At 34.5% G+C, this 19485-nt stretch overlaps 1 protein-coding gene across 1 annotated transcript in view; it reads right to left on the minus strand.

Annotated features, from left to right (window-relative positions):
- Positions 1-19485, minus strand: part of UNC5C (unc-5 netrin receptor C) — a 196488-nt gene that overhangs the window by 114627 nt on the left and 62376 nt on the right. The window contains exon 4 of the mRNA XM_049789892.1: positions 17630-17733. Coding sequence (XP_049645849.1) covers positions 17630-17733 — 104 coding nt within the window. The remainder of the gene's footprint in view (positions 1-17629; positions 17734-19485) is intronic.

Raw genomic sequence — 19485 nt, forward strand, 5'->3', positions numbered from 1 at the left:
TTGCTGTTATGTTTTTCTTCCTTTTTCCCTTTCTTCTCTTAAATTGAATATTCATAACCTCTAGAATGGCTCCTTTCATTTTTTTTGCTTGTTTGGTTTTTAACTCCCCCGTTTTTTTTTCCTTCTAACAGAAGCACATAACTTGAACCATCTTGTTCTGTCTCACAACTTGAGGGAGAAATAATGGAGGGTACCAAGACCAAACAGTTGTATGATCACTAAGTAGTAATAAAAATGTTCAGACTTAGACACCAAATCCAAAGCCAATGACAACAGAATTGATACCCAATCTACAAGCTAGACATCACTTATACTAGCAGCCCAGGTGGCAAAGAAGGGGATATGGGATGCATGCTGGGGTCAGAGGTGGAGGGAGGACAACACTGGTAGTAGAAATGCCCCTGAATCAATGTCACTATGTACCTAAAATATTACTATGAAAGATTTGTAATCCACTTTGGTCAAAATAAACATTATTAAAAATAGTAGTTATTGATTAATTAATAATAGTTCTTATTATTGAAACATAAGCATCATATTTTATAATATTATAATAATACTATTTATTTGAGTAAGGAAGCTTAATGAATCAGACAACACCTAAAAAGATTGTTGGTCATAACCCTTATCAAAGTTCTAGAAGAGTCCATAGGGAAAGAAATAGAAAAGTGGCTGGAGAAAATTATGATCTCCAAAAGCAATTTTAAGGTACATAGGAAAAGGCAGAACTGTTGATTTTATATTAAAAAAGGAACAAGAAGAATATCTTATAATTTGGAGAACTAGGTGTATATTAAGGAAAAAGAGGCAGGAGATATTTTAAGCTACATCTAAAGATAAAGTACTTAGACAACTCAATACCACAAGGAACATAATGCAGAGCAGCCTATTTTCTGTGCTATCCAAATTACTCAAAATTCCTATTAAAAAGATTTTTTTCTTAAATTTATTACTTCTCTTTTGGGGCCAAACCAAGTATTGCTAAGGGATTACTCTTTGTTCTTTGCCCAAAGAACACCCCTGGTAGTGCTGGGGCTTGCCTTGTGGTTGACCTCATAAAAGACAAGTTGTTAATACCTGTATATCTGTTTTGAAATGCTAAAATGACAATCACAAAATCCAAGCAAATATTTTAAAATAGCTCTATTTTACATTATGAACTAATCATGTATAATGATAAAAAGACTGATCTGGGCGTGCTGGGGTGGTCTCCAAAAAAATAAAAAAGACTGAACTTATTTTGGTGAGAGGAAATGATAATGTATTAAATTGAAATTTTAATGACTGGAAGGAGGAATAATGTGGAAAATTATGTTTATTTGTAAAGGGTTGTCTATTTCAATGTAAGAACTGCATAAAGATTTGCTGTTTTGACTTGCATATATGTACATATATATCCTTATATAAACTGTAGAATCCAAAGGACTAATGTGCTAAGATTTATACAGAAATCTAAGTAATGATATTGTACAATCCTGTTTGTTTTATTTCCTGGGATTAAACATAGGATTAAGAATGAGATATAACTCTATTCCCTAGCCCAAGGTGATGCATTTGTAAGCTAATTTGGTTTGATTAGGTGTAAGGACTATGGTCTGTTCTCTGAATCATGTTGATATTTTTATTCTTTTAAATTTTCTCTGAGACTTGACTTCCAACCAGTCTCCTCTCTGTCTTTAGCAAAAAACTACAAGAAGTATTTCTGATGAGCTAGAACTTAGTATTAAGTATAAAAATTCACAGATAAAGAAAAACATGGTGAGATTGAGAGCAGTAAAAGACTCTGCCCATAACTAATTGTGAGGGAGTTGACTCAGTTACTGAAGTCTGTTCAGTAATTTGGAGTATATTTGAAGTAATTTGTTCAAGTGCTTATCATGCCAAATGATTAATTTTATTCTGCTTTTAATCAAGTTTTAGAATTCACTTTTTACTTTCTTTTTTACTTTTAATCAAAGGTAACTTTGATTTACAAGTGTGAAATGTGAATATGCTTAACAGGTACAATGTGACTAAGTCACACCTGTCACCAAAGTGACCTCACTCTCCACCACAGTTCCACACCGAGTAGTGAAGGCTCTACCTCTCCCAGAAGTGAAATTAATAACCTCAGTTTTGCTGTCAGTGCCAAAGGGTTTATGTTAATTTGACATTGCCTGTTAGCTTCTTGCTTTGTTTATCTGTTTCTGCATATCAAAATATTGCACCCAGCTGCCTCCACATATGTTTTTATGTTGAGCCATGTCACATTCCTGGATCTTGTTTTGTTTCTTTATATATCATCTAGGACTGAGGTCATTTGGTATTTACTTGTCTTTCTTCATCTAATTGATTTCTCTGAACAGAACCTCTTCTTGTTCTATCCTCATCTTTTTTTTTCAAAACTACTACTCATAGCTAAGTAGTATTTCATTGTGTGATTTCATTAGACATTTCTTTATCCACTTATCTGTGGTTGGACATATGTATTGTTTCAAATCTTGGCTACTGTAAATAGCATTGCAATTAATGTAAATGCATAGATCTTATTTACTATTTTATTGTTTTTTAACAGTTATGTAGAAATAAAATCATTGGATCATGGTACAGGGATAGTTTATTCTACCACCAACAGGAAATGAGTTTTTATCACCATATCTCCATTAACACGAATGGTTTCTGTATACTTTTGTTTGTTTGTTTGTTTTTGGAGGGGTCACATCCGGTGATGCTCAGTAGTTACTCCTGGCTATGCACTCAGAAATCACTCCTGGCTTGGGGGACCATATGGATGCCAGGGGATCAAACCATGGTCCATCCTAGGCTAGTGCCAACAAGTCAGATGCCTTACCACTCTGCACCGCTGCTCTGCCCCTCTGCATACCATTTTAACCATTTTAAATTATATAATTTTCTGCTGAATTAGTACTTACTTATAATTAGTAATATTGAGCATTTTCTCAAGTGCTCATATTGTTGGAGCAGTCTTGTTCATCTCTTCTCATTTATGGAGAAAGGTGGAGAAAAGTTTTAGGAGTGCAGAGAAAACATTTGGCAGTTCTCAGTCACCTGGGTGCAGCAAAGCACAGTGCTTGGACACAATAATGTTGAAGGTTCAATAGTTTTAGTGGTTTTAGGAACAATATGTGAGATCAGGGATCAGGATCTTCAGATTGCAAGGTCTCTGATCCTGATCTCTAAGCTATATCACTAGTGACTTCCTCACTTTTTACTGTTTTTTTTTTAAATTGTTTTTTATTTGTTTGTTGCTGAGTTAATGACAAAGTATTTTAGCAACATGTAACAAGAGAAAGAAATATTGGATAGTTCATCTTCTACAAGAATCTGTTAGGACCCCCATTTTAAAAGTTTGGATATTTTTTATAAATCATCGTATTTTGTTTTTAAATATCAAATCAGCTAATATACAATTTAGTGTCATCTATAAGTAAATATTCTTTATTATTAGTGTTATACTAAGGATATAAGACAAAAACCCAATTAACTAAAAGGAAACCATGCTTAGTGTGAATTTAAAATTCAATTTAAAGGACTGTATGTAAGTCCCATCTTTGATCTTGCTTTCAGTATGCTATTCCTATCTATGAGTTTTATTATTGTGACAAGGAAGCATCCTTAAGATTTACAGCAGTTTATCACAAGCAACTCTCCAGGTCTAAAGACAATGGTGGGATATAGTGACAAAATTCAAAGAAATAGATGCCTGCCCAAGAATACTTCACCCAGTCATTTAGGTTTGAAGTTAAGCCTTATATCTTGAACATTGGCATAATAACTTGGCTCAGGCCTCAGAAGAATGGGCATTGCCCATACACCCCTGAACCAGGATATCATCTATGGAAACAACCACAATTACCAGGAAGTAAACCTCTACCAGAGTAGACCTTACCACTGCTCTGGCATTGACTTACTTCAAAGAGTGCTCTCTTAACACCCAGACGACTTAGCAACAGCAACAACCTACTTGCAGGGCAAGCCTCTCCTCATCTAATGGTGAAGTTAAACTAGAGGACACTCCACATCAACCTGAATTTGATGAAGGAAATGCACAGAAACCAGAATCTTTAACTACAGGAACATGACACCAACAACAGCTAATGTGCGAAAAAATTTCACCGGGACCATGGAGAATGACTCAGGGGTTGGGCAGCCTGGTATGCCTGGAGCCCAGAGTCGGTCTTATGCCAGAAAACTTAAGGGGTAAGGCTACCTTGTAATTAGGCCTAGGCTTTTCCCCCATTTTCCCCATATTTTTGGGCCTATGCAAACAATGGCGATTGCCACTCTCACACCGTTAAACATGTATTCTTTAGAAAGAAAAAAATACCAGCTTACTAAACTTAAAAAAAAACTGTAGTAAAATGCCTGTTTTGAATACAGGCAGGGGATAAGAAGGAGAGAGTAGGGTATTGGTGGTGGGAATGTTGCACTGGTTAAGGGGGATATTCTGTTTATGACTGAAACCCAACTATAATCATGTTTGTAAACATGGTCCTTAAATAAAGAATTTATATTAAAATAAGTTGTATTAATTTGTAATAAAAAGATCAATATTAACTTAAAATAATTTATTATTGAGGTTTAGAATAATATATTAATTATGGGCATCTTATATGAGTACACATATTATTATTTTTTTCAATTTTTTATTTCATCTCTGTGAGTTTTCAAGTTTTTTTCTCCTACTTTTACAATTTTAGTTTTTATATTGAGTTCACAAGAGTCAGAATATCCATCTCATAACCCCTACTTTCCCTTCTACAGAACTTCAGGTGATTTTGACCTACTTAAAGATTCTCTTCTCACACACAGGCATGATTTTAGTACCCCTGGCTTACTGATATTCATTGGAACCAAGAGAACAAAATTATGGTACACATCTTACAGGGACAGAATAATATTTCTTTAGAGTATGAGAAAGCTGTGATGTGATCCGTTGGAAAGAGGGACTGAGATTAAGCATTGAACAGTATGAGACATTTTCTAATAGCTACATAAGCAAAATATTTATGTGAATTGTACCAGGGATAAAATCCAGGGTTTATATACAGAATTGTATTTCATAAATGCAAATGTACACCAATGTAGTATGCATGATTCCTCTGAGTCAGATCCTTGAAATCAAGCAAAGTATTTTTGGATATTTGTCTTGTGATCACACCAGGCAGTGTTCAGGGCTTACTCTTGACTCCGTGTTCATAGATCACTTCTGGCTACACTGCATGATGGTATAAAAGCCCTTTGAGGTGTCAAACAAATGAATAATTGCCCCTTTCTACTTGGAAGTCAAAGCAATACATCCTTTGTAAACTAGGTGATTTACAAATTTTCACTTTCATCAGATTGCAGTAGGCCTTAATGTGTGAGCTGACAGGTCTCTGAACATCAACTTTGATGATGGAACACTATGAGATTTGGGCATGTAATTCAGTAGCTGCACCAAAAAGTAGAGGACATGGTTATAATACAGTTTCATGTTTTTCTACTTACTGTACTATTTTTATGTGACAAGCATCTCAGTGTTTGAATCCATTATAAATGATATTTCAAAATTAGTTGAAATCCTTGTCATTTCAGTAGCAAATAATATTTAAACGGCTAAATGAGAGGACTAGGGCACATGCTTTCTGATTTCTTCCATAAAAGATGTATTTCTGAAATAATGCAGTCCTATGGTAAACACTTACCAATATTTATAGTATATATTTATGTCAAGTAATCATAAAGAATGTGCTGACAACTGAATTTAAAAAACAACAAATCTGAAACCCATGAACCCCAGATCCCAAATGAAGATTCGACACAACTCCCTGCAACAGCACCAGGACCCAAACTCCCCCTTCGGAATCCCTAGTAATGCTCTGGCACCAATTTGCGACATGTTGATACAACAACCTACAAGGAGGAAACAGCAAAAACTTGATCCAAGAGTAGGCTGCCTTATCTCTTTATCTAATAGTAAGATTAAATCAGAAGACACATTGTCCTTTGATCTGAGCAAAAATCAAGATCACTAATTACAGAAGACTGATTACTGTCACAGCATTAACGTAATAGGAATCTTAATATTTCTAGAGGAAGTCAGTCAAAAGACCCGCTAGGATGTTCAGACCCTGAGTGTGGGTAGCTGATCAAAAATTCCTGAGGAAATTTTACCATGAAGCCCACTGAGAAGTCTTTTTTCTCAAGTGTAGCCGGCTGCTGGGGCTGCACACAGGGCCCGCACTGACAGAGGCTAGGAGCAGAATCCTGACTCCTGGAGCAGCCTCCTGGCACACAGAAGAGCCGCATTAAAAAGTGTAAAGAGCTGCACGTGGCTCCTGAGCCAAGGCTTGCCGACCACTGTCCTAGGCCAAGGAAATTCTCTTTTTCTTTTCTTTTTTTTTTTTTTTTTTGGGTGTGGGGAGAAGGGCCACACCTGGTGATGCTCAGGGATTACTCCTGGCTATGCACTCAGAAATCACTTCTGGCTCTGGGGGACCATATGCAACAACAGGGATTGAACTGAGGTTTGTCCTGGATCAGCCTCATGCAAGGCAAATGCTCTACTTCTGTGCTATCACTCCAGCCCTGGGAATTTCGTTTCTAATTTCCCCAATACTTACTGTGCCATACAAAAACCAAACCAAACAAAAAACAAAAACCAACCACAAAGCCTTGCCCCACAGCCTTCATTTAAAAATTTTTTTTCCCTTCTTTTTCTTTTCTTTGTTGTAGTTGTTGTTGGTGATAACTTTTTGTTGCTGCTGTTGTGCTTTTTGGTCATTGATTGTTTTATTTTATTTTGTTTCTGTTTTTGTTTATTTCCCCTTTCTTCTTTTAAATTGTTATTTTAGCCTCTAGACAAATTCCTCCTATCCTTTTTTTTTTTCTTTCTTTACTTTTTCCAACAGAACTATAGGACTCAAATCATCTTGTTCTCCCTCATAAATTGAGGGGAAAAATGAATGGTACCAGGAACAACCAGTCATACGAATATTGATTGGAAATAAAAAATGATTATAGTTAAGCAACAAACCCCTAAAAATTGGGAACTGACATGAGAACCAAATTCAATCCACAGCATCTGATATTGTCCCTGGACACTATTCATGAGTGATCACTGAGTGCAAAAGCAGAAGTAAGCCCTGGGCACTACTGATTGTGGCCCCGAATAAACAAAAGGCATTTGTAAATAAAGACCTTAATTTAATTAGGTGTGAAATTATCATAGAAGTCATACAGTGCAACAAACAAAACCAACAACAGAATAAAATAAATTTTTATTGCTAGTTGAACATTCTGCCTTTATTTTTTGTTTTTTTGGGTCACACCCAGCAGCGCTCAGGGGTTACTCCTGGCTCTGTGCACAGAAATCGCTCCATCAGTCCTGGATCTGCTGTGCTATCTTTCTGGCCCCTAGTTGAACATTCTGTTGTTGGTTTTGTTTGTTGCACTTAGGTTTCTTGGGAAACGTGGGACAATGTTGGAGAGAATTCACTGTGAAGGGATTGGTATTGGAATACTGAAAGCTAAAAATAATTGTATTGTGAGCAACTCTGTAAATCATAAAATTTCAAATAAAGAATTTGACTAAAAATGAAAAGAGTAATATTCATGCTCTGAAACTTGGTTTTACAGTTAAACAAGCTAATCATACAGGACTATGGCTAGTCTATTCCAGTTGACAGGTACGATAAAATAGAAAAAGAGAAAATTTTCCAATAATGCATAGATGTTAAGGTATCTGTAACATTTCTATGACTATATCCAATTCAACCTTGCCAGGTGATGCACTTTCACAACTTGCATTCCTCGGTCATTTTTAGCATCTCTTTGATTTTCAGGTCATCAATAGTTCTCTGTCCTTAATCTTAGAAAAAAAAATTTTTGGAGGAAGTCTTCCACGGAGTGAAGCCAGACCACTTATGATACTTTGCCAAATCTACCCTTCAATGCTTGTCCAAAGAATGTGATGATATGCTTAGACTTTTCATGCACAACAAACTTGAGGTTGGTAGGCTGAATATAGGGCCTCACCTGGTTAGGCTCAGGGGCCAAACATTATAGGCCAAATAATATTAACTCATTTCAAAGGCGTTAATCCCATTCAATCACAAATATTCATTTTTTTCTTTATTAACAAAGCAAACCCAGAACTTAAATGACTCCTTGGCATGGCTATCTCAGCTACACCCTTTCTGCTTTAGCTGTAAAATTCAGTATAAGCAGAGAATATTCTGTCACCAGTGCTCACCTGATATCACAACTCTAAGGCAGTTTTCTCTCCCAATCCTATCTTAGTTTTACCTACTTATTTGTTCTTTCCTAGAACTCTTTTACTGGACCTTTGATTTAATTTTGTTTGCAATCAGTTTAATTTAATTTAATTTTAATTTTACTGCAGTGGTCCTCAAATTGTGCATCAGAATCACCTGAGGAACAGTTAAGTCCTCTGCAGTCTGAATTGTACCAGCAGAAGAAATGATTTAATCTGTCCTTTTCATGCACAATAAACCTGAGATTGGTAGGCTGCATACAGGGCCACATCTGGTGAAGCTCAGGGCCAAACAATACAGGCCAATTAATAGTAAGGACACCTACACATTTGTGTTTTTTATATTCTTTGGGTGATATAGGCTTCTATGAGTTATCTGAGTACACACTCATTTGCTCTAGTGATTAAATGAAAAAACATTAGCTTTGATACCAGCATTTGTTAAGCTTCATTAATACTACCAATCACTAGAAAAATAAAATTCCAATCTCAACAAATGTCTATTGTGTGCAGAATAAAGTTCATTATCTCCTACTTTCTTTTTCTTTTTTAAATTGTTTTATTTAAGCACCATGGTTAGTCCATTGTTCACTGTTGGGTTTCAATCATCACCAGTGCAGCCTTTCCACCACTGATGTCTCCAGTTCCCCCTAACCCCACCCCCACCTATCTCTAAAGCAGGAAAATGGTTTCTTTCTCTTTCTCTCTCACTCTCTCTTTCCTTTTTGACACTGTGGTGTGCTTACTTACCTTTCAAAAGTAAACACTTCAAGTAATCCTTACTTCTCTTTTCAAAATCATTTTATTATGTTATAGATTCTACTCTAGATGTTTCTGACATTTAGATCTTATCCAAGTGTTATCTTCGTAAGTAGTGTAATACTACTTTAATTTCAACAATTCCCACCCCCCAAAAAAAATCTTAAAAACAATAATATCAGTTTGCAAATACCAGATAGAGGTAATGAGCTTGTTTTGCAGATGGCTGGCCCCAATTTCATCACTGAAACTACATGATCCCAGAGTACTGTCAAGAGCAGCCCTTTAGCACAGAACTCTGCCATGTAGGAGCCAAACATATTCCCCAAATAACAACTTGAACAAAATACTTTTCTATTTTATCTTTGTTTCCAATGCAGCTCAAATTCAACATGTCCCATTGGAAAACTTTCAGGAACTTTTCCCATTATTGTTCAAGCTATACACTGACAAACCCATTTATTTTTCATTATTTTATTAAAAAATAGTCAAACATATATATGCACTAAGCAAATATTATAAGTGTACAAATAAGTTACTATAACACATTAAGTAAATATAGCACAGTGTCACGGTGAGCCATCTATTTATTAATAAATAATAATTTAATTGTATCAGATCAACTGTGTGCTTGTAATAAACCCTGAAAAAAATCTGAGGCTTGATAATTCATGTTTAGAGTTGTGGGGTTATTAATAAGACATATCAATGAAATAATAGTGATGATATCTCTAAATGAAGTGTCAATGTTTTTCTTCTTGACATTTGCAATAAATAAAAATACATTTTTGACCTTGACTTCAAATTAGGAATGATTTTACTACTATCTTCTAAAGGTAAGATATATTGTTAAAGCAGTTAGTAATTGTACATATTACTGTCCTGATTCTATTTGTCCTTAAGGAAGTTCAAAGTCTCATTGTTTTAGCAAAGAAAAGCAATTTCCTGGCTTCAATTCAAAGATGACATAAAGCCTTAAGGAAAAAGAATTAGATATGAGATAAATTATTATAATTTTCAATTATTCCAAGTATATTTGAAATTGAAATTAAAGTTTTAGCTTGTTTGCTTTGGGGGTCATACCCAAATGATCAGAGCTTACTCCTGACTATGCATGTGGGGATCAATCCTGGCAGGACATGAGGGGCCATATGGGGCCAAAGGTAGAATCCTGGTTACTGACATGCAAAGCAAGAGCTCTACTTGCTGTACTATTTCTTTAGTCATAATTTTAATGTTTTAGAATACTAAATATTTGCACAAATGTGTGTCATTTAAAATAATTTAATTAAAAAATGAGTTAATTTTTTTCTTTAGGAAAAAGATGGCCTCAGTGTTCTCCAGACATTTCTATGTTCTATCCTCTTTTGTGCAGAATTATAATCACAAGACTACAAAAGGAAAAACCCTCCATTATGACTTGAATAGAGATTTAATAAGACATGGAAATGAAATAATAGAATTAGGAGACAGTGATTAAACTTCCTTTAATTATCTTGTCTCTCATATCAAGAATTAGTTTAATCCAAACTGAAAAAATGGATCTAAATACAAGTAAGTAAATCTTATATATTAATGGTTAATTACTTCTTAGTGTATCCATTATTTTTCTTTTTTAAATTCATCATTTTAATAAGAAATTGGGAAAATATGACATTGTATTGAATTCTAGTTTTCATTTTATGAATCCTCATTCATAAAATACTCACAGAATCAAATAGTTCCCTCTTATAGCTTCAATACCATCTAGTACATATAGAATAAGAGAAATAATATTTCTTCCTATTTGAGGACTAATACCCAACTTAGATAAGATATCCAGAAATTTAAGTAATTATGCTTTTCAAATTTATTAATGTCTATAGTATGGCCCAAAGCTTTAAAACAAATAATATGTTTTTATTAATGAGAATGAGTGATCCCTAAACTAACTATGAGTTTGGAGATGGCAGCACATTGATCCCATATTATGCACTCTCAAAAAGGTGCACAGAAAGGTGCAATTCCTTTTATAAGTTATATAAAGGATCGCTTTCATATTAATGCTCTTGGATACATGTTATCATAGTTTACTGTTTCTTGCACTTTATATAATTCAAAACTATTAGTCATATAAAAACTTTTGGCAAAGGAAAGTTTTTTTTTAGAGAAACAGAGATTAGTTTTGTATGGTGCAGGCTTCCACAACCTCTTCTTTTTTGTTGTTTTTGTTTTTGTTTTTTGTTTTTTGGGTCATACCCGGCAGTGCTCAGGGGTTATTCCTGGCTCCATGCTCAGAAATTGCTCCTGGCAGGCATGGGGGACCATATGGGACCCCAGGATTCGAACCAATGACCTCCTGCATGAAAGGCAAACGCCTTACCTCCATGCCATCTCTCCAGCCCCCCACAACCTCTTCTGAGCAGCTGTTACAGCATTCAACAACCCTCATAATTAAAAATCTCTAAATATTTTGTTTTTCAGTTTAATGATTTATATAAGAAAATAAAAATGGACTGATGTTAACAATGGATTATATTCATAGTTAAATATGGGTATAATTAGAGTGCTGTTTAATTTTGAATTTATTGACAAAATTTCTTTCCTGTTTCTAAGAAAAGCCAAAATCTTTGGTTGTTTAATATCCAAAATGAAATTTCTCTAGTCAGATTTCAAAATTTCCAGTACAGAGAGTATTTGAAGTGAGAGATCCAGTAACAAAAAATAATCATTTTTCTGACAGTCTCTCCTTACTGTACAATGTCTACTCTAAGATGATTCCTATATTAGAGATTTCTGAAGATGTCTGCAAGTATCACTAACAATTATAACGATTTCCAAATGCAGTAAATGTCGGCTTTGAATTGTCCTTTGTTTTACTTATGTAAATTGATGTCCTAATAAAAAATACATTTATAATCTGAAATTTAACTCTTTTCTGACAACTGTTTGTAGTAGTAAGTATATTTAAATCACAATAATATATATCAAAATTATAATTTTATCTCATATGACAAAAATTAATAACTGAATGTTATTAGACTCAAGGAATACATTTGCTAGTTTGCACACTTTATATCCTAAACTAAAATAATTACTTTATTTGAAAATAGCCTAGAATTATGCTTTTACTAACTTCAGAAAGCTTAATGTGTCAGTTTCATAAGTTTTTCTTTCTTTTAGAATTTAACACAGGTGTAGCTGCATATTATGAAATTTAGCTACAACTCCATATTCTGCCAAGTATGGACCACAAATACCAATAAATACCACAAAAACAATACAAGAACAATAGTTAGCTACCTGAGTTTAAATAAGTATAAATTATGACAAATTAAATCTCCTAAAGATTTACACCTTTGACAATATAACAATTGCAACAGTCTTATCAATTGTATATTATTGTATAGTCACTACAATTTTTAGCCTTCATGTTGTACATTCTGTGAGATCTTAGAGTAATAAAGCCAAATTCTTTTTTTGCTTTTCTTTGGTCCACACCTGGTGGCACTCAGCATTTGCTTCTGGCTCCAAAATCACTCCTTAAAAGTTTGAGGGACCATATGGGATACCTGGACTGAACCTGGGTCAGCTGCATGCAAAGAAAACACCCTACTCACTGTGCTATATCTCTGGATCCAAAGCCAAATTCTCTAGAGGGTTAATACCTTTACTTGAAAGTTTATTTTGTTCTGTACTTCAGACTGAATCTTTACATATCTTCATTTTATGAATAGAAAAGTGTGAGTTTCTCTCCTTCCTTTTTATTTTTAAAGGAAAGAATGACCACAAATGTTTTTAGAGATATTTAGACTTTCTTCAGAAAAGTGAGAACAATGTTTGATACATACACTCATCCATCATGTGATAGTTTAAGACGTTGTCTAATCATATATGTCAATAATAAACAGAAAAGATCTTGCATGTTTTTCTATTTTATTCCTCTGTGAAAGACAGATGTGTTGTATCTAATTATTTGCTGATTGGTACCAGGAGAAACATTAGCATAATTGGCACATTTGCCCTAATTAAAAGAAAGTTATTGCCACATGCCCACCCCACACAAAAAAAATGAGTCCAGCACTATTAGATACAAACATTTGTAATTGGATCCATCAAGTAAGAACACTGAATGAAACAGTAGAGTTCAGTAGAGGAGATATACTTAAGAGACTGTAGGTTTAGCTTAGAATCATTGCGTACAGGTACATAAATCAAAGAAATGTCAACAGCAAGTATGGACTTATTATCAAATGCACATTCAGTCAACCCAAGCTTCAAAAAAAAAACCACATAAGCAAGAAGTTGTGTGTTGGCCATGTCTGAGTGATTCAGAAGTGACAAGTTTCAAGCTTTTTTGGTATTTGTTTTAACCCAGATATTTGGACCAAAAAATAGTTGAATGTTAGAGTTTTCTGGAAAGTTTCTTAAAATGTGTGCAAGAAACACTATTATTAACAATATTTCAAATTACTGCACCTCAAATAAAACTAAACAAACACACAAACACAACTTTGAAATACAGGTTGTGCAGTGACAGCATATTTTGAATAAAGATGAAGTCTCTTTATAATTTCATAAGTGATCCCGTGTGCATTAATATTGGAAACCCAGAATTAAGGATTGTCCTGATAATCATGGTTTTTTTTATTTTGTTTTGTTTGTTTGTTTTGGTTCTTGGGCCATGCCCAACTGCACTCAGGAGTTACTCATGCCTCTGCGCTCAGAAATCCTAGCTTGGGGGTCCATATGGGATGCCAGGGATCCAACCTGTGTCCGTCTTGGTTCAACCGTGTGCAAGGGAAAATGCCCTACTGCTTTGCTACCTCTCTGGCTCTAATGATCATATTTTTAAGTAGCCTTCTCTCAGCTTGAGAGTCAGCTATTCTTAGAAGTTTCCTGGTCATGTTACTATGATTAAAGAACAATTTGAAGAAGAAGGCATTGACAGGTCTGAAGATGTTTATGAAAAATAAGTCTTCAGGGCCGGAGAGATAACATGGAGTTAAAACATTTTGCCTTGCATCCAGAAGGACGGTGGTTCGAATCCCGGCATCCCATATGGTCCCCCATGCCTGCCAGGGGCGATTTCTGAGCATAGAGCCAGGAGTAACCCCTGAGCAGTACTGGGTGTGACCCCTCAAAAAAAGAAAAGAAAAGAAAAATAAGTCTTCTATAGACAATTATGAAAATGGTTGCATCCCCATTACTTCACAAATGACAAAATTGGTAGAAAAAAACTACGGACCACACACTGGAGTAGAAGCCACAGTGGCAGTGTTAGTGACAGCAGCAGCAGGGCATTGGCTGCAGAAGCACCAGAGTGGTAGTGAAGTCAGCTGAATCATTGCAGCAGCTGGAGTAACAACAGCGAGACTCTAGGATTGGCACATAACAGGGAACTGCACACCCAGTTTGAGGCCACATCCCACAGCTTGCCTCTCAAGCTGCCGTAAGAAAATGCTTTACAGTTATAGAAATAACTACACTGAGAACTACCATAATCAAGTGAATGAATGAGGGAACTGGAAAGCCTGTCTGGAGTACAGGTGGGGGTGGGGTGGGATGGAGGGAGATTTGGGACATTGGTGGCGGGAATGTTGCACTGGTGAAGAGGGGTGTTCTTTATATGACTGAAACCTTATCACAATCATTTATGTAATCAAGATATTCAAATAAAGAGAAAAAAAAAAAAGAAAATGCCTTACACAGCCATAAGAAAATCTCCCATAAACTCTCTTGAGACCACTCTGACAGAGGAAGATTGACAGTGACTTAGGGAAAGAAAAACCTTAAAATTACCAAAGAAAACATGGTAAAACAGAGCAAATAAATATGATACTTGGTGAATGAAGACTTCAATCTTGCATTTCCAATCGGTATAATTGGGGTTCAGAGAGTAAATTCTTGGAATAATCTTTTTATTTTATTTTATTTTATATTTTTTTGCTTTTTGGGTCACACCCAGTGACGCTCAGGGGTTACTCCTGGCTATGCACCCAGAAATTGCTCCTGGCTTGGGGGACCACAAGGGATGCCAGGAGAGCAAACTGTAGTCCGTCCTAGGTCAGCCTCATGCAAGACAAACACCCTACCTCTGTACCATCACTCTGGCCCCAGATGTCATATTTATGTTTATAGGCAAAGTTAGATCCTTTAGCTGACTTGCTTTTAATATCCATACTAATATCACATGTCTGTGATATTATTATTATATCCATACTAATATCATATATATGTGATATGGGACCATATGAAATGCCGGGAAACAAAACCATGGTCCATCATAGATTGGCTGTGTTCAAAGCAAACACCCTATCTCTGTCCTATCACTCAGGCCCAATTCTTGAGATATTCAGCAAGCTCAAAGAAACAATGAAATGGACTTCAAATTAAACAGAAGGATATGAAAACAGAAATGAGGAAAAATACAAACAGAGATGTCACAACTAAAAAACTTGGTAAGTTAAATAAAATTTTATTTAAAGGAATTTCCTCAGCAACTTTACTCTGCTAATGAGGCCTTTAAATAAAATTTATATAGTTCATATATATACATATATATAACTATATCATTTTGAATGAAATCAAAGGAATGTCTCACCAAGAACAAAGCATTGAGCCAGACTTTCATTTAGGTTTGAAGAAAGGATGCACTTCTTTATGGATAAACAACAACTCATACACTTTACATACTCAAACCCAACTTTAAAAGAATGGAGGGGGCACTTTATGACAAGACAAACCCCACAAACATAACATATTCCTAGAAAAATTGGCACAAAATTCTATGACAAATTCTGTTAATGCCCGTGGACCAAATGCACCAATAAATAGATAGTGGCAAAACAGATCAGAAAATTTAATCCAACCATAATATAAAAAAGCCCTCTACATTCTGAGGTTCATTGCAGCACTATTTATCATAGCCAAAATCTGGAAAAAACACAAGTGTCTGTGACATGATGAGTGGATAAAAAAAAAAAAACAATTGTACATCTACACAAAGATATACTACAATTGTTAGAAAAAATAAAGTCATAAAATTTCCTTATACATGAATGGATATGGAGAGTATTATGCTGAGTAAAATAACTCAGAGGAAGAGAAATAGAGTAATCTCACTCATAAGTGGGATATAAGAATAAAAAGAGTATAATGATAAAATCCAGAGACAATAGAGATACATTTTTTAAGATAAACATTTTCTATCTTCTGGTAAATTAAAATAAAATCTTAATTTAGAGTGACACTACTTTGAATTTTTTCAATTGATTCAGGTATACAAATGACTGGCAGAAAAATTGAGTCATTTTATATGCATATTATCCATATACCTAATATTATTATAACTGATAATAATATCACGGTTACACTGAAAACAGGAATCAATGGTTTAATTTCATTGTCATAACACCAGCTTACTGAATCAATTCCCACTTCTGCCTAAAAATTCAAAACATTGAAACTCTGAGAACAAGAGTAAATGCATTACTAGTCTGTACAGTGTTGTACTTCTTAGTGATATTAATTTGCAATTTAATATATACAAAAATGCATGCATCATTTTTACCAAAACACTTGGTGACTCCAACGCAGGTCCTAATTTATAACTAATCAAAGAGTTGCTTCTCTTTATATGCACAATAAAGAGTAAAAATCACACCCCCTGATGTTATTTTAGAGGCTAATAAGAACTGCCAGATTAATTGACAGTTTTATCACTTGTTAAATAAAGCATTTCTGAGCACAGAGGGTAATGCTTGTAGAAGAGGGCAATTTTATAAATTTAAATAGATATGAAGAATACATATAACTTAATACAAATGAAGACATAAAATTGTGAGGTATATCATTTTTTGTAATTTGAAGTTACTTACTACTAAAAACATTAGATGAATGTTATATAATGAATTAAAAGCATTAGATTAATTTTTTCATTATTTTCTAAGATGATGATATCCTTTACAGGAGCATTCATTTCCTTGTGTTTTCAGAACATATATTCAAAGAGAGAGTCTCTTTGATCAGTGTAGTTTGATGTTGATAAAAAATAGTTTGAATGATTCATATCCCAGTAGCAATCATTTGCTTTGGAGCACAAAAACGTAGAATAAATCTATAAGTCTGATAGAAAAATTAGATAAATCTAATAAGTAATTGTCATTCCTCAAGGATATTTTAACTTATAAAGTATATAGACATATCTTTTAGGCTAGTCATGATTATTGCATTATGGAATGGTGGGGACACATGAAAGATATGAGCATATAAGCTACATAGACTCACTACGTATACTCAAAAGAAATCATGAAGATAATGACACATTATTAAGTCACATTGCTTTTCTCTATGAAAATGTCAGATAAAATTTTGTTTCTGATTTCTTGAGAGAGAATTATGGGACTAAACCAAGCTGCCTGTGGATCTGTTCAGTGAGGGATCCTATTTGACTTCTAAGTCATTAATCAGTTCCCAATCAATCTCTTCGGCCAGCAGCAGGCCAGTCAGGACTCCATTACACATCATTTATCATGTCATGCCCTATTTCCCCGGACCATTAGCCAGGGATTAAGCCTCTGTTAGAATACCTAAGTACCAATTACTAAATGCAAAGAGTCTTTTGCTACTCACTTCAGCCACAGGAATCCCTTCAGGTGGTCGACACTGGAGCAAAACTTCCTGTTCCAAGGACACTTCCTTTCCCAGAGGCTCCTGCTCAAATGTCTTCCGTAAATCTGGAAAAGCACAGATAATAAAACACATAACAAAAATAGGGATCCAATCACTTATAGAAAGCTTTGCACTTGATTTGTTTTTAAATATTTTACACCAAAATCTGTCTGATTAGAATCTGCTGGAGGACATAATGAAGCCCAAAGGCTAGTCACTGTTCTTAGCTTCTTTCAGATCTGCCAGTAATTGGGATTGTGTCCAAGGTCTCACAATTGCAAGGCACCATCCCTGGTCCAAGATTTCCACTATTTAGCCAGGCAGAAAAACTTCTTATAATCAAATCTCAGTTTAGCATTCTAATCTTAAGTCTGTATTTTACACAAACCCCTTTGCAAAATACTGAAAATGTGTCTGCTATAGGAGATAACAAATATAAAAGAAATTTCTTTGTTGATGTCTATACATATATGTCTCATATAGTTTTTGGAGAGTAGCATACCTGGCAGTAACCAGGGCTCTGTACTGAAGGATCACTCTTGAAGGGATTCATGGGACGAGGGATATAACAGTAGTTTATGAGTTCCAGGAATCAAACATAGTTTGGCCTTTTTTTTTGCAAGTAAAGAACCCTAATAGTTGTATTATTTTTCTCATCCTAAACCCTAATTTTCAAAAGATGCATTAGAAACCCTCATTTTTAACAGTAAGTCATTTAATATCATTCATTTAATATCCTTTATTTCCTTCATATTTCTTAATTTTCCTTTGGCTTCTCCTTTTTTCTGTGTTGGGATCACACCCATCAGTATTCAGGGCTGATTCCTTAACCTGTGCTCAGGGATAACTTCTGGCAGTGCTTGGAGGAACATATATGATACTGGGTATCAAACCAGGGCCTGCTGCATGCAAGATAATATTAACCTCTATATTATCTTTCTAGCTCTCATTATATCTCAAAAATCACTAACTTTCAACTATATAATCTACATAACCAAATTCTTAGTTTTATTTTTTACATACAAACTTCCCCACTTACTAATAATATATGCTATGAAGTGTTGAGTGAAAATATTTTCTCCAACTCAATTAGCTTTTAGTTTTAGTCTATTTATTTTGCATTTCAGAAACATTTTAGTTTGATGTAGTCCCACTTATTTAGATTTGATTCTATAGCCCATGTATTAGTATCATATATTGAAGACTTCTTTGAGGTCTATGTCTTGAAGTATTTTACATTGTCTTTATCAATGTACTTTATGGATTCAGGTTTGATATCAAGGTCTTTAACCTTTTACTTTGAGTTTATTTTTTGTGTACGGTGTGAGATATAGATCCAGCTTTAATTTCTTACATGTAGTTATCTAATTGTCACAACACCATTTATGGAAGAGGCTAATTTTATTCCATTTAATGTTCTCAGATCATTTATCAAAAATTGTTGGCTATATACTTGTGAGTTTGTCAGTAGATATTCTATTCTGAAACTATGCCTTTGTTCCAATACCATGTTGTTTTGATCACTATGACTTTGTAGTACAGTTTCAGTTAGCTTTATAAAACACTCAAAGAAGACTTAGTGCCACTAACCTTAAAATTAATACAAAATATGAATGAGATGGAATCCTCCCTAACATATTCTATGAAGCTAACATTATGATGATTATCAAAGTTGACAGAGATACTACCAAAAGAGAAAACTACAGACCAATAACACTGATGAACAATTATGCAAAATCCTCAGCAAAAGCTTAGCAAAGTTAAGAGTATGTCAAAAATTATACATCATGTTCAAGAGAGTTACGTTCTGGGGATAC

This window comes from Suncus etruscus, chromosome 16, assembly GCF_024139225.1.
Source record: "Suncus etruscus isolate mSunEtr1 chromosome 16, mSunEtr1.pri.cur, whole genome shotgun sequence".
In the NCBI taxonomy this organism is placed as follows: domain Eukaryota; kingdom Metazoa; phylum Chordata; class Mammalia; order Eulipotyphla; family Soricidae; genus Suncus; species Suncus etruscus.